The 19772-nt window shown below is 39.9% G+C and overlaps 1 protein-coding gene and 2 long non-coding RNA genes across 3 annotated transcripts; 2 read left to right on the forward strand and 1 right to left on the reverse strand.

The window, feature by feature from the left end:
• Positions 1-2541: 2541 nt before the first annotated feature.
• LOC126625199 (uncharacterized) lies at positions 2542-6758 on the forward strand. The gene is made up of 2 exons (XR_007624353.1): positions 2542-5247; positions 5564-6758. It is a non-coding gene; the product is annotated as an uncharacterized LOC126625199 (long non-coding RNA).
• A 5396-nt stretch (positions 6759-12154) lies between these two features.
• On the forward strand, positions 12155-13817 carry LOC126626904 (uncharacterized). Its single transcript, XR_007624810.1, has 2 exons — positions 12155-12897; positions 13293-13817. It is a non-coding gene; the product is annotated as an uncharacterized LOC126626904 (long non-coding RNA).
• Positions 13818-15796: 1979 nt separating this feature from the next.
• On the reverse strand, positions 15797-17587 carry LOC126626902 (probable sugar phosphate/phosphate translocator At1g12500). The gene is made up of 2 exons (XM_050296304.1): positions 16167-17587; positions 15797-16085 (listed from the first exon to the last, which is right to left on the reverse strand). Exon 1 carries the CDS (start codon positions 17327-17329, stop codon positions 16247-16249), a length of 1083 nt encoding a protein of 360 aa, XP_050152261.1. The 5' UTR covers positions 17330-17587; the 3' UTR covers positions 15797-16085; positions 16167-16246.
• Positions 17588-19772: the final 2185 nt, after the last annotated feature.

Consider the following 19772-nt stretch of genomic DNA (forward strand, 5'->3'; position numbering starts at 1 on the left):
TCGATTACCAAGCTTGGGCTTGGGGAAATATGTTCTTTGTTGGCGACAACCTTGGTAAATTTATAAAAACATAACCTAAGTATTATTATGGTGTTTGTAGTTTTAGCGAAGTTCAACTTTAGTCCATGTAGTTTCAGTTTTTACGATTTAAGTCCATGTAGTTTAAATAATCGTCAGAATTCTTGTCAGAATTCTTGTATATCATTTCATTACTCATCCATTATTTCGTGATCTTTGATGTTATGCAATTTTTAACTATCCAAAAGGAGTTCACAACGTGTACAAAGTGAATGGCACTGGCTTTCAAGAATGTTTAGCTCCATTGGACTCTGTGCCATTAACAAGTGGAAAGGATGTGATGAACCTTGCAACCTTCGGAAGAAAATGGTACATTTGCGGTGTTTCGCGGCATTGTTTAGATGTCGGCCAGAAGCTTGCTATAACTGTGTTTCCATCATCATTCGCACCTAGCCCTAGCCCCATCTCAGAAAAGAGCGACCGAAAGTTTTCTGCTCCTAGCCTTAGTCCCACCTAGGGATACATCAACTAATGTTAAAGGTGCTCCACTAACAGTATAGCCTGGAAAGAAGGAATGTTAACATGGATAGAACATTCCTTGACAGCTAGGTTAGCATGTGAAGATGTATCATTGTTCTGGACAACAAGGACACATGCATCGTGGACAGCAAGGTCACTGTATATGTATTCTGACTGCTGCATCTTGGACAACAAGGAAGCCACTTCCAGTGTTTTTGTTTATTGCATGTGTGTGTAATAAAATGTATATAAACTCTGCTGCAATTGTAGCAGAACATCAATTCAAAAACATATATTGGATCCAAGTTTTAATATGGTATTAGAGCGGTTCTAATCCTTGCTCTACTCTGCCTTCATTCTTCCGCTGCCATAACCACCGTAGTCCCCCCTTCATAACCACTACATATATCTCCCACAAACATCACTGTCAACACCATGACAGACTCAACCCAAAATACCAAATCTGATGAGGAATTCTCAGACCCATACACCATGCACCACTCAGATCATACGGGGCTTATCCTGGTTTCCAAAACACTTTACGGAAACAACTACTGGTAATGGAGCCGTGCCATGTGCATGGGTATCAGCGCAAAGAATAAGATTGGGTTCATTGATGGAACCATCAAAGCTCCACCACTCTTGGACACAAAGTACACAGCTTGGAAAAGATGCAACGACATGGTCACATTGTGGATTGTGAACTCAGTTCACTCGGACATAGCCAGCAGCATCATTTACACCGAAACTGCTGTTACAGTTTGGAACGATCTCAAGGACAGGTTCTCACAAAGCAGTGACTTAAGGATTTACCAAATTCGACAAGAAATTGTTGAGAATTGTCAAGAGCAGCTTTCAGTTTTTGTCTATTACACCAAGATGAAGGCCTTGTGGGATGAGTTAGCATCCTACCATGATCCACTTGTGCAAGTTTGAAGGGGCTTGCTAAACAGGAAGAGAAAGAAAGAGTCATGCAATTTCTGATGGGACTGAACGACTCTTACTCAACTGTACGAGGCTCGGTTCTGTTGATGAGCCCACTTCCTGACACACGCCGAGTTCATGGTCTTATTCTCCAATATGAACGACAAATAGTTGTGGTCAATCGACGCGATATAGGAACAAACTCCCATGTAATGCAGGTTCAACAAGCTTCAGTGTCGCAATTGACTAACAACAAGCACTTCAACACATCTTCACGTAAGTCACTTAAGTGCACTTACTATGATGAAGATGGACACTTAGTAGACCGCTGTAAGTGACAAGAGCTTTGCATTGTAAAGTGACATTCTATTCCAATTTTTGTGTTGTGCATGACATGGACACGAAGAGGGTGATTGGCCTGGGCAAGCATTTTGATGGTGATAGGAGCATATTCATGCGACTTAAATGGCTTGTTCTCGTACTTTTACGTTATGTTTCTTTAGTTATTTTAGTCCTTTATGCTTCTTTTGTGTGTTTTCAGGTTCTAAGGGCTTAAGGAGCAAAGAAGTGCATTTAGAGGCCTTTGTGGAGCACTATTGGGCTAAGGATGGATAGCTTAGGCTTGGAGCCAAAATGTTGGATGAAATTGAAGGCCTTGTATGCACTTGAGGACACAAAACAATGGCCTTAACCCAATTACACAACCTTGCCATGGGCTTAACCATATAACACCATTCCCTTGCCATGCAAACCACCCTATTTTAGGCCCATTTTATGTACTTAAACCCTAGCCCTTTAAACTTGCAGCCCTATTATGATTTATTCACTTCCATATTCTTCTTTAATCCACATGCATTCATCATAATTCACAACACAAAATAGCCACACCAAACCACCCATTGCCGTGCCTTCCCTTGCCATTTTTAGCCATCACACTTCATCATTGCAGCCACCATTCACCCTAGTTGTCAATCACATACTTTCCCATTGTATAATTCATCCACATGTATCTTTAATCATTCACTCACAAGCTTTCCCAACAAACAAATCAGCCACATGCACACCTAATCCCCTATTGCCGTGCATCCCTTAACAATTCCAGCATTCCACCAATTTTTCCTAGCTGTTTTTCACATGCATCCCCTCACTCTTTAATCATTTCCAACCTAGCAACCCCTTTAATCATTCATCCTAGCTGCCATTAACATGCTCACCCATCCATTCTCTCCCTATAAAACCATGCAATGCATTCATACAATGGAGGGGAATTCACCACAAAACAATCACACAACACACCATCACAAAATCCCATTCTTTGCCGTGCATATCTCTTCCATTTTCTGCATATTTTCTCTTCATTGCAATCATTCCCCACTCCATTCCACATACACCTAAAGCCCTAAACATTTCCTTAGACCTTGTGCTACAACAAAGAGGAAGAGAAGAGGGCCTAAACGTTCATACAATTCAAGTTTGAGTTGTTGGAATGTTTAGGTGTTTCTTTGATTTCAATGTTTAAATTCAATTCTCTTTGTCTTATAAGTATGAGGAACTAAACCCCCCTTTAGCTAGGGGGTGATTCGAAACTATGTTTATGCTTGCAATATGAATTGATTACCTTTGGTTGGAATTTCATAAGTTGTGGATTCAATTTGTTTAACCGTTTGATTGATAACTTATTTATGTATGTTTATTGAGAGTGCACGCTTAATTTTCATGCATAAATATGACGCTAGAATATAAGTGAGTTTCACCTAATCGTTATGAACTTATATTCACAAGTAGTGGAGGTTGCTTATAAACAATCGCGTTAAATGAATTCTTGGCACTAGTTTCATGCTTTTCATAGTAACGAATGCCTCGTCAACACTTATAGTTTTCATGATGCTTAATGATCTTTGATTGTATCTTTATTGTGCTTTTCACGTAAAGGACTTTTGGAGAATGTTGTGAATTGCGTTGCGCAAACCCATCCAATTCATTAACTTAAGGAGAACTTGACGGTTAATTTAAGCGGACCTAATTAACCTAGGGTGTTGAGTTTCATAATTTATCGAAAGACCAACTGAGAATCGATCTTGTATTGCAAGTGTGACATGTGTGGAGAAGAACCCCTTAAGCTATTCCATCATCCATATTTTTCATCGCATTCATATTTACATTTTGCCCTTAATTATAATCTGTCCATTTAATTTAATCTCGTCAAAAACAACTCAATTCACCCCCCCATATTTTGTTAAAGTCTTAGTCGTTCAAATCTATCTTATTTTATGCTTTTAAGTATTTGGAGTCTTTTGAACTTGTTTTGAGTCTTTTGGTTTGTCTTAGTGTTTTAAAAGTTAGTTTTATTTATTTGAGTCAAGTGTTTAGCATCCCTAGTTAATCCCCGGTCTAGAACGATCCCTACTTGCATCATTACTACAATTGTCATCAATAGGGTTTAATTTGTGTGTCAAGTAATTTTCACATCAGATGGGCTTTACTATCTTACACCAAGACAAAACCCCCATCTTGCCAACCACATTCATCATACCAATAGCCTCTGGCATAGGCGACTCGGACACCCATCATCCGCACCTTCACTTTCGTTAGCCAAAAATAATGTTTGATTCCACACACATTTGTGAAGTTTGCCCTTTAGCCAAGCAAACTCATCTACCATTTCATAATAGTGAAATCAAATCTTCTGCACCCATCGACTTAATTCATTGTGACATTTGGGGACCTCACAAAGATCAAACACACACTGGAGCATGATATTTTCTTACTATTGTGGATGATTTCACTCGTTTCACCTGGGTACACCTTATGAATTTCAAATCTGACACACAAACGATATTGAAATCATTTTTCTCTTGGGTCAAAACACAATTCCAACGTGCCATTAAAGCTCTTCGTACAGATAATGGTGGTGAATTCCTTTCCCTACGTCCTTACCTAGACTCATGTGGCAGCTCATTCCAACATTCTTGCCCTTACACACCACAACAAAACGGAGTGGTTGAACGTAAACATAGGCACCTTCTGAATGTTGGTCGTGCTCTTAAGTTTCAAGCCAACTTAACTTTACAATTTTGGGGAGAAAGTATTCAAACCGCTTGTTATCTAATCAATTGTTTACCTGCACCCTTACTTTCCCATAAATCTTCATATGAATTTTTGCATAACACACCACCAACTTACACCCACTTACGAATTTTTAGATGCCTAAGCTATGCCACCAATCTCACACCCACCAACAGGTTTGACATCCGTGCTCGTCGTTGTGTTTTCCTTGGTTATCCTCTTGGCCAAAAGGGTTATAAGGTATATGATCTAGCCACACGTAGATTTTTTATCACACGTGATGTCGTCTTTCATGAGCACATTTTTCCTTACAAATCCTCACCACCATGGACGAAACCGACGAACATATTACTCCCATTATTCATCTTACACACGACACCACCTCATCATTAATCCCAAATCCCATGGTACTTAGCAATGAAGTTGAGCCGTCTTCATTGACCAACCTTGAGCCTTCTTCACCTAACTCAACCCTTCCCATATCACCTGCCACCACCGACACACCACATGAACTTGCCACTTACCACTTGCCGCAACATTCTCCCCCCATCCTCTACCATCTGCACCAACACCCTCCGACCAACTCCCACTACGTCACTCCACTCGTCCCACCAACCCACCTACTCACTTCAAAGATTATGTGGCTCATCATTCCACCTTGCTCACGCCATCGGAGGGCCTCTGTTTATCCATGTCTAGCACGCGATATCCATTGCATCAGTATGTTTCCTATTCCTCCTTATCTCCTGGACATCAGCATTTTGTTTTTCATATTTCACACTTGGTGGAGCCTACTACCTATGAGCAGGCTTGTCAAAACCCTCATTGGGTTGCAGCGATGAAGGCTGAACTCACCGCTCTAAAGGAAAATCAAACCTGGAGTTTTGTCCCTCTTCCATCAGGACAACTACCCATTGGCTGCAAATGGGTTTATGATAGGAGCATATTTATGCGACTTAATTGGCTTGTTCTCGTGCATTTACGTTGTGTTTCCTTAGTTATTTTAGCATTTAAAGTCATTTTCGTATGTTTGTAGGTCTTAATAACAACTTGGCAAGAAAAGTGCATTTTGGTGCATTTTGGATCAATATTGGGCTTAAATGGATTGCATGCATGAGGATGGACGTTTTGGGCATATGTGTGTGCAAGTGTGTGTGTGCAAATGCAAGGGTAAACAATGACAACTCATACACATGCAAACTCACGGCAAGAGAGGGAGAAAACACATGCAAAGACACCCACATGCAAAGTGAAAGAAAGGCACGGCAAGGGGAAGGAATTGTGTGTGTTTTGTGATTGAAATGATGCAAAGAACATGTGTGTGTGCAAGTGTAATGGTAAAGCAAAGAACATGGCATCAAACACATGGCAAAGAAAGCAAACACATGGCAAAGAGAAGAACATTGCAGCACACACATGGGAGCACACGGCATGGGCAGAAATTGTGTGTGTTTTGTGGTTGAAATGATGAAGCATGTGTGTGTGTAAATGTAAAGGAGAAACATGGCAGAAAATGTGTGTGTTTTGTGGTTGAAATGATGCAAAGAACATGTATGTGTGCAAGTGTAATGGCAAAGCAAAGAAACATGGCAGCAAACCCACATGCAAAGTGGAAGAAAAGCACAAGGCATGGGCAGAAATTTGGGTGTTTGGTGATTGAAATGATGAAGCATGTTTGTGTAAATGTAAAGGGGAAACATGATAACTCACACCCACACAAGATGCACATGCAAAGGAAATGGAGTGGTCCTCTCTCAAGCTTATAAATACCACCTCCCATATTCATCAACACAACAGATTTTCTCCTAGCTTTGGCCGAAACTTCCCACCACCATTCTCTCTAATTTCAGCCAAAAACCACCCCTAGCCACACCACCCATCAATCCTAAACCTTTCCATACCATTCCCCATCCATTCTACACCATAAAAACCACCCAAAACCTCTAGTGCTGCTGCTTGCAAGGAAGGAAAGAGAAGGAACATCTTGTGTCATGCCTATGCCCAAGCCTTGGGAGTGTTGGAGCGTTTCTAGGTGTTTTCTATCTTTGATTTCAATGTTTAAATTAAGTTATCTTTGTGTAATTGCGAGTATGAGGAACTAAACCCCCCTTGGCTAGGGGGGGATTCAAAACCATGTTTATGCTTGCTATATGATTTGATTACTTCCAATTGCGTTTCATGAATTGTGAATTTAATTTACTTATCTCTATGAATTAAAACTAATTTGTGTATGTTGGTTGAGAGTGCACGCTTAATTTTCATGCATAAGTTTGATGCTAGGATATAAGGAAGTTTCACCTAATCGTTATGAACTTATATTCATAAGTAGTAAAGGTTGTTGATCACAATCGTGTTAAGTAAATTCTTGGCATAAGTTTCATGCAATTCATAGTAACGAGTGCCTCGTCAATGCTTATGTTTTTCATAGAACTTAATGATTCTTGCGTGTATCTTTATTATGCAATTCATGTAGGGAACTTGTAGGGAATGTTTTGGGTTGTCGTATGCAATCATCCAACCTAATAACTTGTGGAAAAACTGAGGGTTAATTAGTGCAATTCACGGTTAATTTGGGGCGTTGAGTATTCATGGTTTGTCGAAGAGCAATTGGAAATCATTTTGTATGCAAGTATAACATGTGTGGAGAAGAACCCCTTAGCTAGCTTCTCATCCATTCAATTTGATCAATCTCGTTTTAAAACCTATTTTGTTTTACAAAGTTCTTGTTTTGTTTTCAAATTCGTCTAAAATCAATCCCCCTTTATTTTGTTGAGTCATATTAGTTAGAAATCAATTTAGTTTGTGTTTTTAAGTGTCTTGAGTCAAGTTATAACATATTTTCGTTCAAATTCTTCCTTAGTGTTCAAAACTGCCCAGATTGTGTTTTTAAGGCAGTTTTGAGTGTTTAGGTGCTGTTTTGAGTCTTTTGGTTTGTTTTAGTGTTTTAAAGTATAGTTTTGCATTATTTGAGTCTAGTTTAGTGTTTTAAACTTTGTTTTTACGTTTTCAAGTCAGTTTCCAAGTAATTTAGCAATCCCTCCTAATCCCCGGCCTAGAACGATCCCTACTTACATACTTTACTACAATTGATAAAAGAGGGTTTAATTTGTGTGCTTATATATTTAGCATCAGTTTACAAACTCAAGTACCAATCTGATGGCACCCTTGAATGTTACAACGCACGTCTCGTTGCCAAAGGTTTCACTCAACCTGAAGGTATCGACTACAAAGAGACCTTCGCACCGGTAGCCAAACTCATTACTGTGTGTTGCCTCTTGACCGTGGTTGCTGTCTGCAATTGGCCATTACATCAAATGGACGTTCAAAGCGCCTTCCTTCATGGCGAACTTTATGAGGCCGTCTACATATTGCCCCCTCCGAGTTGTCATCGACAAGGGGAGAATGTCGTTTGTCGACTCCACAAATCTTTTTATGGTCTTAAACAGGCGTCTAGAAGTTGGTTTCGAGCATTCTCGAAAGCAATATGTACCATCGGTTTCTACCAATCCAAGGCAGATTATTCTCTGTTCACTCAAGTCAAGGGTACTTCACTTACCATTGTATTTTATATGTTGATGACATGGTGATTACAGGTAACAATGAGGCAGAAATCAAGAACCTAAAGGCCTTCCTCAGCATCCAATTTCGAATTAAAGATCTTGGACCTTTGAAATATTTCCTTAGAGTTGAGGTTGCACGATCAAAATCTGGAGTCACAATCTGCCAACGAAAATATACATTGGGCATATTGGAGGAGGCTGGCCTTCTTGGAGCCAAACCCATGAAAGTCCCAATGGAGGCTGATTTGGTCCTAACCCTTACAGGTAGCACTTCACTACATGAACCTGCGAGGTATAGGCGCTTGGTTGGAAAATTAATTTATTTGACCATCACAAGACCAGAAATAGCATACACTGTCAACACATTGAGTCAGTTCATGCAAGATCCACAATGACACCATCTCGATGCAGCGTATCGACTTCTTCGATACCTCAAAGGAGCACCTGGACAAGGCTTAATGTTTTCTTCCCAAAGTGAATTGCATTTAATCGGTTACTATGATGCAGATTAGGCACGTTGCCCCATTACCCGTCGATCAGTTACTGGTTACTGTATCTTCCTTGGAAAGTCACTGGTGTCTTGGAAGAGCAAGAAACAAGTTACAATAGCTCGTTCCTTTGCTGAAGCGGTGTATCGATCTATGGCTGCAGCTACTTGTGAATTAAGTTGGCTACGATATTTATTGGAAGATTTACGTGTTGAGCATCCCCAACCGGCAAGGTTATTCTGTGACAACCAAGCGGCTTACACATAACTGCAAATCCTGTGTATCACGAACGCACAAAGCATATTGAGATCGATTGCCACACTGTTCGTGAGAGGGTTGAAAAGGGAGAAATTAAAACTTCCTATGTCAGAATAGGAGAATAAGTCGTAGACTTTGAGAAGAAAGAAGAGGCATCCAGAACCTAGTGAACCTAGTTCAAGATCAGAGGTCGAATCTGAATTTGAAGAAAAATAAGAAGAAGCCATGGACAACCGAACACTCAAGGAGCTCGCCGCTTCGGGATTAGATAATGCCGCACCTTTGTGTATCCAATATCCCACGGCTGTGCAAGGTAAGACCGAAGAGTTCGAGTTAAAGTTAAGTTTGCTCCACCACATTCCAAAATACCATGGGCTGTCCATGGAGGATCCGAACAAGCATTTAAAAGAATTTGAAGTGGTGTGTTCAAGCATGACTCCGGTTAACGTCGACGGAAGTATTTTGAAGATGAAGGCTTTTCCATTCTCTTTAATGGATAAAGCCAAAGATTGGTTGTACGAGTTAGCTCCCGGAACTGTCACATCTTGGGAGAGTATGAAGAGGGCATTTTTGGAGAAGTTTTTCCCAACTTCTCGAATCATTCTCCTACGTAAAAAGATTAGTGGTATTCAGCAAGAGGAAGGTGAGTCTTTTCCCACTTATTATGAACGTTTTAAATCACTTGTTGCTTCTTGTCCACAGCATCAGATGAAGGAGGAGTTACTTCTACAATACTTTTACGAGGGGCTCCTACCAGTGCTTTTGTTTATTGCATGTGTGTGTGTGTAATAAAATGTATATAAACTCTGCTGCAATTGTAGCAGAACATCAATTCAAAAACATATATTGGATCCAAGTTTTAATAACTAGAAGTGTTAGCTTGGAATAAAGACATGGGTATCTCACGATTAATACCGACATTTGTCGTGGGTTAACCCGTACTAGTATCCTAGTCTTTTTACTAATTACATTGTTATTGAGTAGGTGATTTTTCCAATTATTAATAAGTGAGTTTTGCAATCTGTTTGTGATACTACAAACGATGTATGAATTATTCTCCACAGTTTGTGTAATTTGCACCCAACGAAAGTTGAAACACACTTCCTCTGATAAACTACTTGGATCCAGTTCAATCTTCACTTTTGGCACGTAATACTAATTTGACTCACCTTTGAAGTGGGGAATAATCTTAGCGATCCATGGTTGTATATCTCTTCTATCTAGCTTCATCACGTGACTTTGGTCACATAACGAGAGATAAAAAGATATACAACTAGTTACAAGATAAATTTTTTGTAGGTTAAACCTTCCAGGCTTCTATGAACCCCAAAAAGTTAAGGTAGACAAGACAACTTAACAATCAAGAACAGCCTAGCAAGCCATGTATCCACTTGGGTCGATCGGCACCATTCGGACCAAACAGGCTGATCCGGCCCGCAACAGTATTTGGTTTTCACAAAAAAAAAAAAAAAGAAAGTTGATACAATGCAAAAGAAAATATTATTAGGTATAGACCCAAGCCGCTCAAGCCAAACAAAATGAAGCCGCTCACTCCAGCTTGTGACGGCGTTTCATGATTCTTTCAATTTTTTGTCTGACATTGGACTTTTAATTGAGTATTCGCGTGAGATTTTGTCTTCAATCACTAGAGCTTATTCTACTCATGTTAGTCGTCAAGCCAATGACATTGCTCATGTACCTTGCACGGTTTTCCCCTACTTCTAGTTTGTCATGTAACTGGTTTAAGGAACCTTCGGACCTCATCTCATATTTACTTTTTGAAGAAGCTGTTTTGTAATTGATGTAGCGCTTTGTAACTTTGTTTTGAAATGAAATAAATCTTAAAAAACATAAATAAAAATAAAGAGTAAATTGTAGCAATGGTTCCTCAACCTTAATCAAATTGTAACAATAGTCCCTTAACTAAAAATTCATTATCATTGGTCCCTCAACACATCAAAATGTGTAGTTACGATCATTTTCATCAACTTCATGAAAATTTTGTTAAAATGAGTCATGTTGGAAGGATCATTGCTACAATTGGGGTCCCTCAACTCGTCAAAACGTGTAGTTATGGTCATTTTCATCAACTTCGTCCAAATTTTGTCAAAACGAGTTATGTTGGAATGACCATTGCTACAATTGGGTTAAAGTTGAGAGATTATTTCTCTAGTTGGATTAAAGTTGATGGACCAATGGTAATGGATTTTTAGTTGAGGGACCATAGCTGCACGTTTTGATAAGTTGAGGGACCAATGGTAATGAAATTTTAGTTGAAGGACCATTACTCTAATTGAGTTCAAGTTAATGGACCATTGCTACAATTTACTCATAAATAAATAAATGAAGTCGCTGAACAATGGTTTGGTTTAATCTTTACCCAAACCCTGATGGCCTCTTCCCAGCTCTTCGTTATCCTTGCCATTCTATCAATCTTTACCCCTACAGTTTTGACAAAATATGTTGTTGTCGGTGTCGACCAAGGTTGGACCATTGATTTTGACTACCAAGCTTGGGCTCGGCGAGAGATGTTCAATGTTGGCGACAACCTTGTAAACCGAAAAACATTAAGCTCTTCTTTAAACTAATGTGATACATTAAATTAGGCAGAAGTATGATTATGGTCCTTGCAGTTTATTTGAGCAATGTTCAACTTTAGTCCATATAATTTCAGTTGTTGCGATTTGAGTCCATGTATTATAGTAGTAACCCAAATTCAAGAATTAAAATGCCTTGTGAGTCTTCCAGCTTCTGGAATTAATGAATAATCGTGACTTGCCACCAGTTGTCTTATTTTTAAAAAATAAAAAATAAAAATTTCAAGGATCAAAATCATTATTTGGCTTGGTGAAAAATTATTATACACTGCCATTTCGTTTATTTATAAATTGTGATGTTTGATCTTATGCAGTTTTTAAGTATCGAAAGGGAGCCAACAATGCGTGCAAAGTGAATGGCACTGGGTTTCAACAATGTGCAGCTCCATTAGACAGTGTGCCAGTGCACAAATGATATTCTTACAATCTATTTATACCATCATTTGTAGTATCTCTATAATAGAGATGAGACTTGGGGGTTTTACCTATAATCAAAATATGATGCAACTGATCGTACAAATAGATAAAAAGTGTAAGACTATTCATGCCATTCATTAGTGGAAATGACGTGGTCACCCTTGCAACCCCAGGGAGAAAATGGTACATTTGTGGTGTTGGTCAGCTTTGTGCATCAACGAAGCAGAAGCTTCTCATAACTGTGTTTCCATCGTCATTTGCTCCTAGCCCTAGCCCCACCTGGGGATATAGCAACCAGAGGTTTTAACTTGCAACCAAGATACGGGTGGCTCATGATCAATATCTATGTTTTTGTGAGCTCATCGAGGGTTTACCATCGGATTAGTCTCGTAGTTTTTTTCTTTCAATAACATTATTTTTTTAGCAACTGCTTATTTTTTCCTGCTATTAATAAGTGTGAGTTTTGCAATCTCATTGTATGAAGAATAGAACATGGCTGCTGAAAGAATCAGCAGCACCCCCTGCTAATTCTTCAGCAGCCAAGTCCCGTTCTTGTATGAATTGTTCTCCACATTTTGTATAATTTGCATCTTAAAGAAATGAAGGCACTCTTTCGAAAATACTACTAACCCTTAACCTCTAACCCTAAACCCTGTAGCCCTGTTTGGTGGACCAGGATGAGTTATTTTCAATTAAATTGGACTTGTAACCCAACCCATATTTGATGAGAAAATTGTAACAAACACTGGATTGGATTGGCTACAAGTCCGAAATAGGGAAAATAGGACGGGTTATGTAACCCATCCTCACATACAGGTTACAAGTCCCGTCTCCCGATCTTTCTTCTTCCTCTATGCGCAAATTCTTGTTCTTCGTTGTGGGATCTTCTTCGGTTTGGCCTTTGATTTCTCTTCGGCTTGGCATTGTCTTCTTCTTAATTTCAGCGATCATATTCCCGCGAGCTCATCTTTGATCTGGTCGTACAACGGGGATGGGCTGTTGGGAACAACGTCGCGCAATCGTTATGCAATTTCCTCTTTTTTGTTCAAGGTAATTCTCTCTTCTCCCTCCTCTCTTCGAATTTGAAACATGGGTACTATGATTTTTCTGAATCTAGGGTTGTAACTGAAAATTTGGTCCAGAGTTAACCTGAAGTGTGCTTGTTTGGGTATTAAATTTGTTAATTATTGGTGGATATTTGATTTTTATTTTGTATGCTCTATAATTTTTCAATTCAATGTGGTACAAAAGATGGTGCTTTAGAATTTTCTGGGGATTTCATGAATTGTTGGATGCCTCGTATGGTTTTTGTTAATGGAGAGTGAGAGAGTTGGCGTCAGAGAAGGTTGATGTGATCAGAGTAGGATTCTCTCCCATCTCCTTTTCTCCCTCCTCTCACCCTTTGTTTTTTGTCTTATTGTCTCTATGTAAAAAATCAATATAAGATGTTGAAGGGGCTTAACCGTAACGATTCAAGTAGGAGGGGAGGGGAGGGGAGAGGAGGGAAGGGAAGAGAGATTGGGAGGGAAGAGAATCCTCCTCCGATGTGATCTTCACAAAGAGCTCCTGCTGTATATGCCACAACATGAACGCTTTTCTACAAGCACGACCGATACGCCAATGGGAGGGAAATTGAGTGGGCATTGAGAAACCTCGACTGCAATCCTGCTCTTCCTGCTGTGTTCATAGGAGGGGATGCTGAAAGATGCACAAGCCATCTAGTTTCAGCTAGCTGGTACCTATATATTATCACACGGGAGGCTTAAGCTTGCTGTGCTAATGTTTTGTTAGTTAGTTCTAGTAGTACATACAGAAAAGAATCCCAATACTATGCTTAAAGAAAATGTTAACTTGCCTAGCTACATTTTATATGTACGCATAAAATGCTTTGAACTTGATATTGTACGATCTTGGTTATCCCAGAGGTTTGAATTTTCAGAATTTTAACTTTGTTAAGGTTTGAATTTTAATTTGGACTTGGTTACATTTCAAAAATAGTACTTTTCTGGATAGCTATATAGTCTATATGGATGTATCTTCGTATGATTTTCTTATTATCAAATTTGAAGGTTGTTTATTTGTTTTGATTAATTATACGTGAGATTGAATAAATGAAAATCTAAAAATAAAATAATTTTTTTAAGTCCAATCCAGTTATGTAACAAACAATGAACTGGACTTAAGTCCAAAACAGTCATGTACCAAACAATGGACTGGGATTCAAAGCCTAACCAATTCATGCCAATTCAATCCTGTCCTTAAGGCTGCATCTCATCTAGCCCACCAAACAGGTCCTTAGTGTCCTCTCACAAGCTTTATCCTCCTCCTTGGATCAAAATGTTCATCTCTTTACATTTGGCGCATAATACTAATCCAACCCACCTCTACATTTGAGAAGATTCTTAGCTATCCCCAGTTGCATATCCCCTTCGTGTCTATCTTTCATAACGTGACATTTGGTCATGTGATGAGCGATGGAATGCATTACAAATGGTTACAAGACATATTGTCGATTAAATTTCGCATAAACTACCAGCCTAGCAATGAAAGCCTATAACATGCTATAGAGCAGCAAAAAGAATTAAAAAACCCTCAACTAGAACGATAAACTTAATATACCAGCACCGAACAAGTAAGTTTCAACCACCAGATCCACCAACACCAAGTGCAAATAGATTGCTTGTCCTAATTTCTTACCTCCTTGATGCTGAAAGGCTGCCTGCTTCCAGAAAACGCCACATTATCAGACACCGAAGGCATGGGATAAAACATAAGCCACATGCTTAAAACCCTCAGAAGAATGAAGCAACTAGTCCATTTGCAGCAAATGGGAAGTTGCCAATTGGCAGTCATCTACACAAACATATTCCCAACCAGATGGAGTTTTTAGAGGGACGAACATTCCATGAACCCAGAGGAGTTAATGGAAGCCTGGAAGGACCAAGTTTACGGTGTGGAAGCTATTAGGACAGACGGATAAGGCAGCCTAGCATGGCATATCCAATACCAACATCTCAAAGAGGAAAAATACGGAGTTGTTTTTTTGGTTGAAATCCATGTTTGATTAGACAGCATTTGGGCTTTGAAATGCTTATGTTGTTATGTCTTCACTACCCTTATGGTGCTCCGAAGGCTAGAATACTCCGGACTTTATGTCAAAAATTCATACTTATGTTTTCAATCAAAAATTCCATACTCTAGAGGATCATAGAAAATCTTGCCTAATAGGAATTATTCACTTCTTAACCAAAACTTGTGGGTAACAACATGAAATCTTTATCGTGTTCTCATCTGGAGAGTGTTCCTGGATTTCCATGAATTCAACTACTTGTTGATTTCAGTAAATCCGATCACTTGTTGACACATCTTCTTTAGTGAGAGAAAGATGATCTAAAGTCTAAAAAATCCTTCACCTGAGTAGCTATAAAGTCAAACAAGCAAAAGGCCAATCAGATGTTTTCTGATCAAACAGTTTTCCTATTCCAATTGGTGTCCCTAATAAGCTCATAATTTTGGACAGAAAACTAATAATATCACAACCCTTCTAGGCTGATGGTGACTCTGATATCATCAGCAAAGCAATTATTGTAGCTATAATTTAGCAAAATTATGCTTTCATTCTACATAATTATTACATCAGATGATACAATCAGAACCCTAGAAAATATAGTGCCACCTAATTAGATGTTGATATACTACAGCATTCAGAGGGGGGGAGTTTCGAACCCAATATGCAGCGGTTGCAAGGCTAAGACCCTATAGTTCCACCTAATTATGATACTCAATAATCTAATATACACCCTGGAAAACTCTCTTGTTTTTCTAGTCCTGCAACACAAGCACTTCATTTTGTGCAGAATTGCTCCTTTTAGACCGATAGTTCATAAGGTTACATCAATGAAACACTGAATTCAAAACGAATAAGCTAAACATTCTTGCAAAAGAGAAATCAGCTAAAATTTCATATCAATACACGGGCAAAAGAAGAGAGAACATGTTTTACAATTTGGATTTGGAGAAGAAATTTTCCCTTCCCATCAAAATACTTGTATGTGCTCAATTCAAAATGCAGCATATCATATAAAGTTACACAAAAGGGTCAAGTAAAAGAGAAATACTTACATATTCCTCCCTATCACCAACAATTTAAAGCTTAAAAAAGCAGAAACTTTTCCTCTTTTTCGCCACCATCCTATACATTCCAATCCCACTTCACATTTGATCCAAATCTTCCTCCTCTTTTCATTCCACAAATAAAAAACAATAATAAAAACAAAATCAATTGAGTAAGAAAGAAAAAAGTTGAACAAATTTCGTACCCCAATTTCTGTGGCAGTCAAAATGAATGGTTCTTTTTCGGTTTTTGTGGTTTCAATTTCAACCTTTATGCTCGTCTCTGTCAATGAGTTGTAATTTTGGACCTTTTCTTTGCCTCACTGTAAAGCACCACCCCCATGATCGTCACCGCAAACCCCGTCATTCCCATCACCGTGACTGGGTTCCGGAATATCAACACCGAAACGACTGCCGCCACCGCCGCCTTGGCATTGCCGAGAACCTGCAGTGTGAGCGCGCTGGTGTGCTTGGTCACCAAGAAATTGGTCAAGTTAACCAAATAGGCCACCGTGGCGTTCCCCAGCAACAAGAAGACAATGAAGGGGTCGGTTCTCGCTTTCTCCACCGTCTCCGCCGCCACATTGCCCTCGATGTAGAGAGTGAAGGGGAGGAGGATGCAGGCCGCCATTGGCGCCATGTAGAGGAGCAAGTTCATGGAGTGGAGCTTCTCAGAATCCGAGGTGAGTAAAATCCCCTGCACCACCGATTTCAACGCCCGGCCGGCGGTGGAACCCACGCAGACCAAAAAACCGAACAGATGAAACAGCGGCTCGCTGTTGCTGGCCAACACGATTCCCAAAACAACAGGGAGGAGGGCACCGTAAACCTCGGCGGACTCCTTTTTACACGTGATAACGAACGCAAAGATGGCGGTGAAAAAGGGCGTGGTGGCGCCGATGGCCTGGTTGAAGGAGACGGGGAGGTAGCGGAGGGAGGTGTTGCCGCAAACGACGGAGAAGCAGAAGATGGCGGAGAGTGCGAGGATCTTGAAAAACTGGCGGCTGGAGAGGATGTGCTGACGTGGCACTATCTCGAGGAGGTGGATGGCGACGTAGCTGTAGGCGGCGCAGGAGATCATGTGGAGCATTGTGAGAAAGATGGGGTAGCGGAAGCCGTAGAAGCTGAGGAGGTACTTGTTGAGGAGGAGGACGCCGATGTTCGACAGGTACCAGGATGCAATAATCGCCGCCGTCGATATTGTCGGGGAGAGGAGGGATCCGGCGGCGGAGGAGAACCCATAGCTCGTCCCGTTGCGGACGTCGCCGGGGGGAGTGGCCGGAATGTCGACCACCTGATCGGGGGACGTCGTGTCCTGCAGCCGCGGATTGCTCATACGACGCGTCGTCCATGTCTGTGCCTCCACCATCGAGGGCAAAATGGGAATAAAATAATTCGAGCACCCCAACAGTCGGAACACTATCTCACTTTCTCTCTCAGATCCGAAAAATTGAGACGTGGGATGACGATTGAGGACTTGGGGGTTTTGGTACTTTTGGTCTGTGTGATTGGACGGTGGAGATTTAGATTTGGGAGGAGGGTGGGGTGGAGATGTTGGATGAGGACGGGGGTATTTACACTAAGATTCCCTGAAAAGCGAGGGGAGTTAGAGTGTCGGTGTTTATAGTTGGTTGTACTGTGATTTTCTGGTCGCGGGTGACCTTGCGGCTCTTGACGGAGGGTTTAGATTATTTTTTTTTTGTTTGACTTTAACTTCACAATAAGCTAATAATAATGTGGTTCAAATTTCTCTTTCACATAAATCGATCCTAAGATATGTTACTTACAAGTAAAGAGGAATACTATTAGATCTTAGTACTAAATAGCCCTCTAGTGAAGATTTTAACTTTTTATCTGTAATAAACACACGTGCTTGAGAAGTCCCAACCAACCGCAATGAATTAATTGATTTAGGGGATGAAATGAATCTTCAGGACTTTAATTTTTAGGATTGGTTTCTTTTGTAGTGAAATCTTTGCTCAGTTATTGGTTTTTCTATTTATTGTTTGTTTTGGCTACAACAATTATTGGTAAATAACAAGAAGATATCTTCTAAATTAAGCTTGCTTATTTTCAACTACAACGGTTAATGACTAAATGGAATGCAAATTGTTAGTAGTTTGAATTGGAGAAGAATTAGTTAAACTATAGTACATGTTTGTAGCACTATTTTTTTCATATTCTCTTCACTATGTGAATGATTTTTGTTTGTATCATACTTGACCAATCTCGAAACTACCGAGCACCGATTAACGTTATACCGTCAAGGACCCATAAGAGTTTCCCTCCAACTAGGAGGCCAATCACAGCGCGACATGTGTCGACATCAGAAGCCAATCATAGCGCAACACGTGTCAACATCAGAAGCCAATCACAACACGACACGTGTCAATGTTAGAATGAAACTAGAAACTCTCTTCTATAAATAGAGATCATTATCTCACAATATTTCCTAATGTCATTTGTACTAAATCATTCACTAGTACTCACAAAATGAGAGCTTGAACCTATGTACTTGTGTAAACCCTTCACAATTAATGAGAACTCTTCTACTTTGTAGACGTAGCCAATCTGGGTGAACCACGTACATCTTGTGTTTGCTTTCCTGTCTCTATCCATTTACATACTTATCCACACTAGTGACCAGAGCAATCTAGTGAAGGTCACAAACTTAACATTTTATGTTGTACCAAAGTCCCCACTGATTTTGTGCATCAACATTTGACGTCGTCTGTGGGAACGACACTTATTCCCACTCTCTTCATCTTTGTTAAGCTGGTTTCCACCATTCGTACACAATCTTTTGACCAGGCACCCCTTTCCAACATGGGGAGCGAAGGAAGCACAACACACAAAATGACACCCCTCTTGCACCTGGTGCGAAGCAACGAAAGAAGGAACAAAAGAAGTTTGCTCTTCAGGCTAAAGTTGATGAGCTGAAGGCTCAGAACAACAAGATAACGATGAAGAATGAGATCCTCCAAGAGCAATATGAGAAGGTTTTCAAGATGCTCCACGAGGCTAGATATATTAAAACACACGAGCTCATCACTCATGTGGAAGTCAACCATCAACTGGTGCCCTCCAACACAGAGGGTCATTTTCCCTCGACCTGGGTATTCCTGTTGAGGAGCGAGCTATGAAGGAAATTTTGTGAAAAACATGTTCATTTAAGCAACATCTATAGCATGCAATTAACAATTAAAAGGCGGAATCATGCTTGTATGCACTTAAAAACAAAACATTAACCATGAAATTCAAAGCCTAGTAGATTGGTGAACCTTGACTCAACTTAAAACAACATTTGTTAGTTGAGAAATTATACCTTTGTAGATTCCTCTTTGCATAAGCAAAGGCTAATCACCCAAAGAGAGGGCCTTCATTCCTTGCAACTTAGATCTATGGATTTGGATGGATGAAATGGTTCTCCAAGTTCCCAAAATCGAGAACCTCTAAGTCTCTTCACCAAGGTTAGATTGGAGAAGAAATGAGTGACCTTGGAGTAGTAGGATTGCTAGCTAAACCCTCTAAGGAGGCCGGCCAATTTAGAGAGAAAGGAGAGCTTATGTTCTCATCATTTCCCCAAAAGAAAACCCTAAATGAATTTTGGCTATAAAGTCATATTTATACTTAATTCATTGGAGTGGCAAACTTGTAAATAAGTCCAAAACTCACTCCATCTCTAAATGGCCGGCCTTAGGGTATTATTGGGCTAATTGGGCCTTTGTGAATCATTATTCATTAAGTTGTCATACAACTTAAGTCAATGGGCTTGACGTTTGAAGCCCATTGGGCCTTAAGGTCCAAAACTA

Source organism: Malus sylvestris, chromosome 6 (assembly GCF_916048215.2).
Source record: "Malus sylvestris chromosome 6, drMalSylv7.2, whole genome shotgun sequence".
Lineage (NCBI taxonomy): Eukaryota > Viridiplantae > Streptophyta > Magnoliopsida > Rosales > Rosaceae > Malus > Malus sylvestris.

Excerpts from the sequence above, each read along its gene's own strand:
- LOC126626902 (XM_050296304.1), bottom strand. The coding sequence starts at position 17,329 with ATGGTGGAGGCACAGACATGGACGACGCGTCGTATGAGCAATCCGCGG.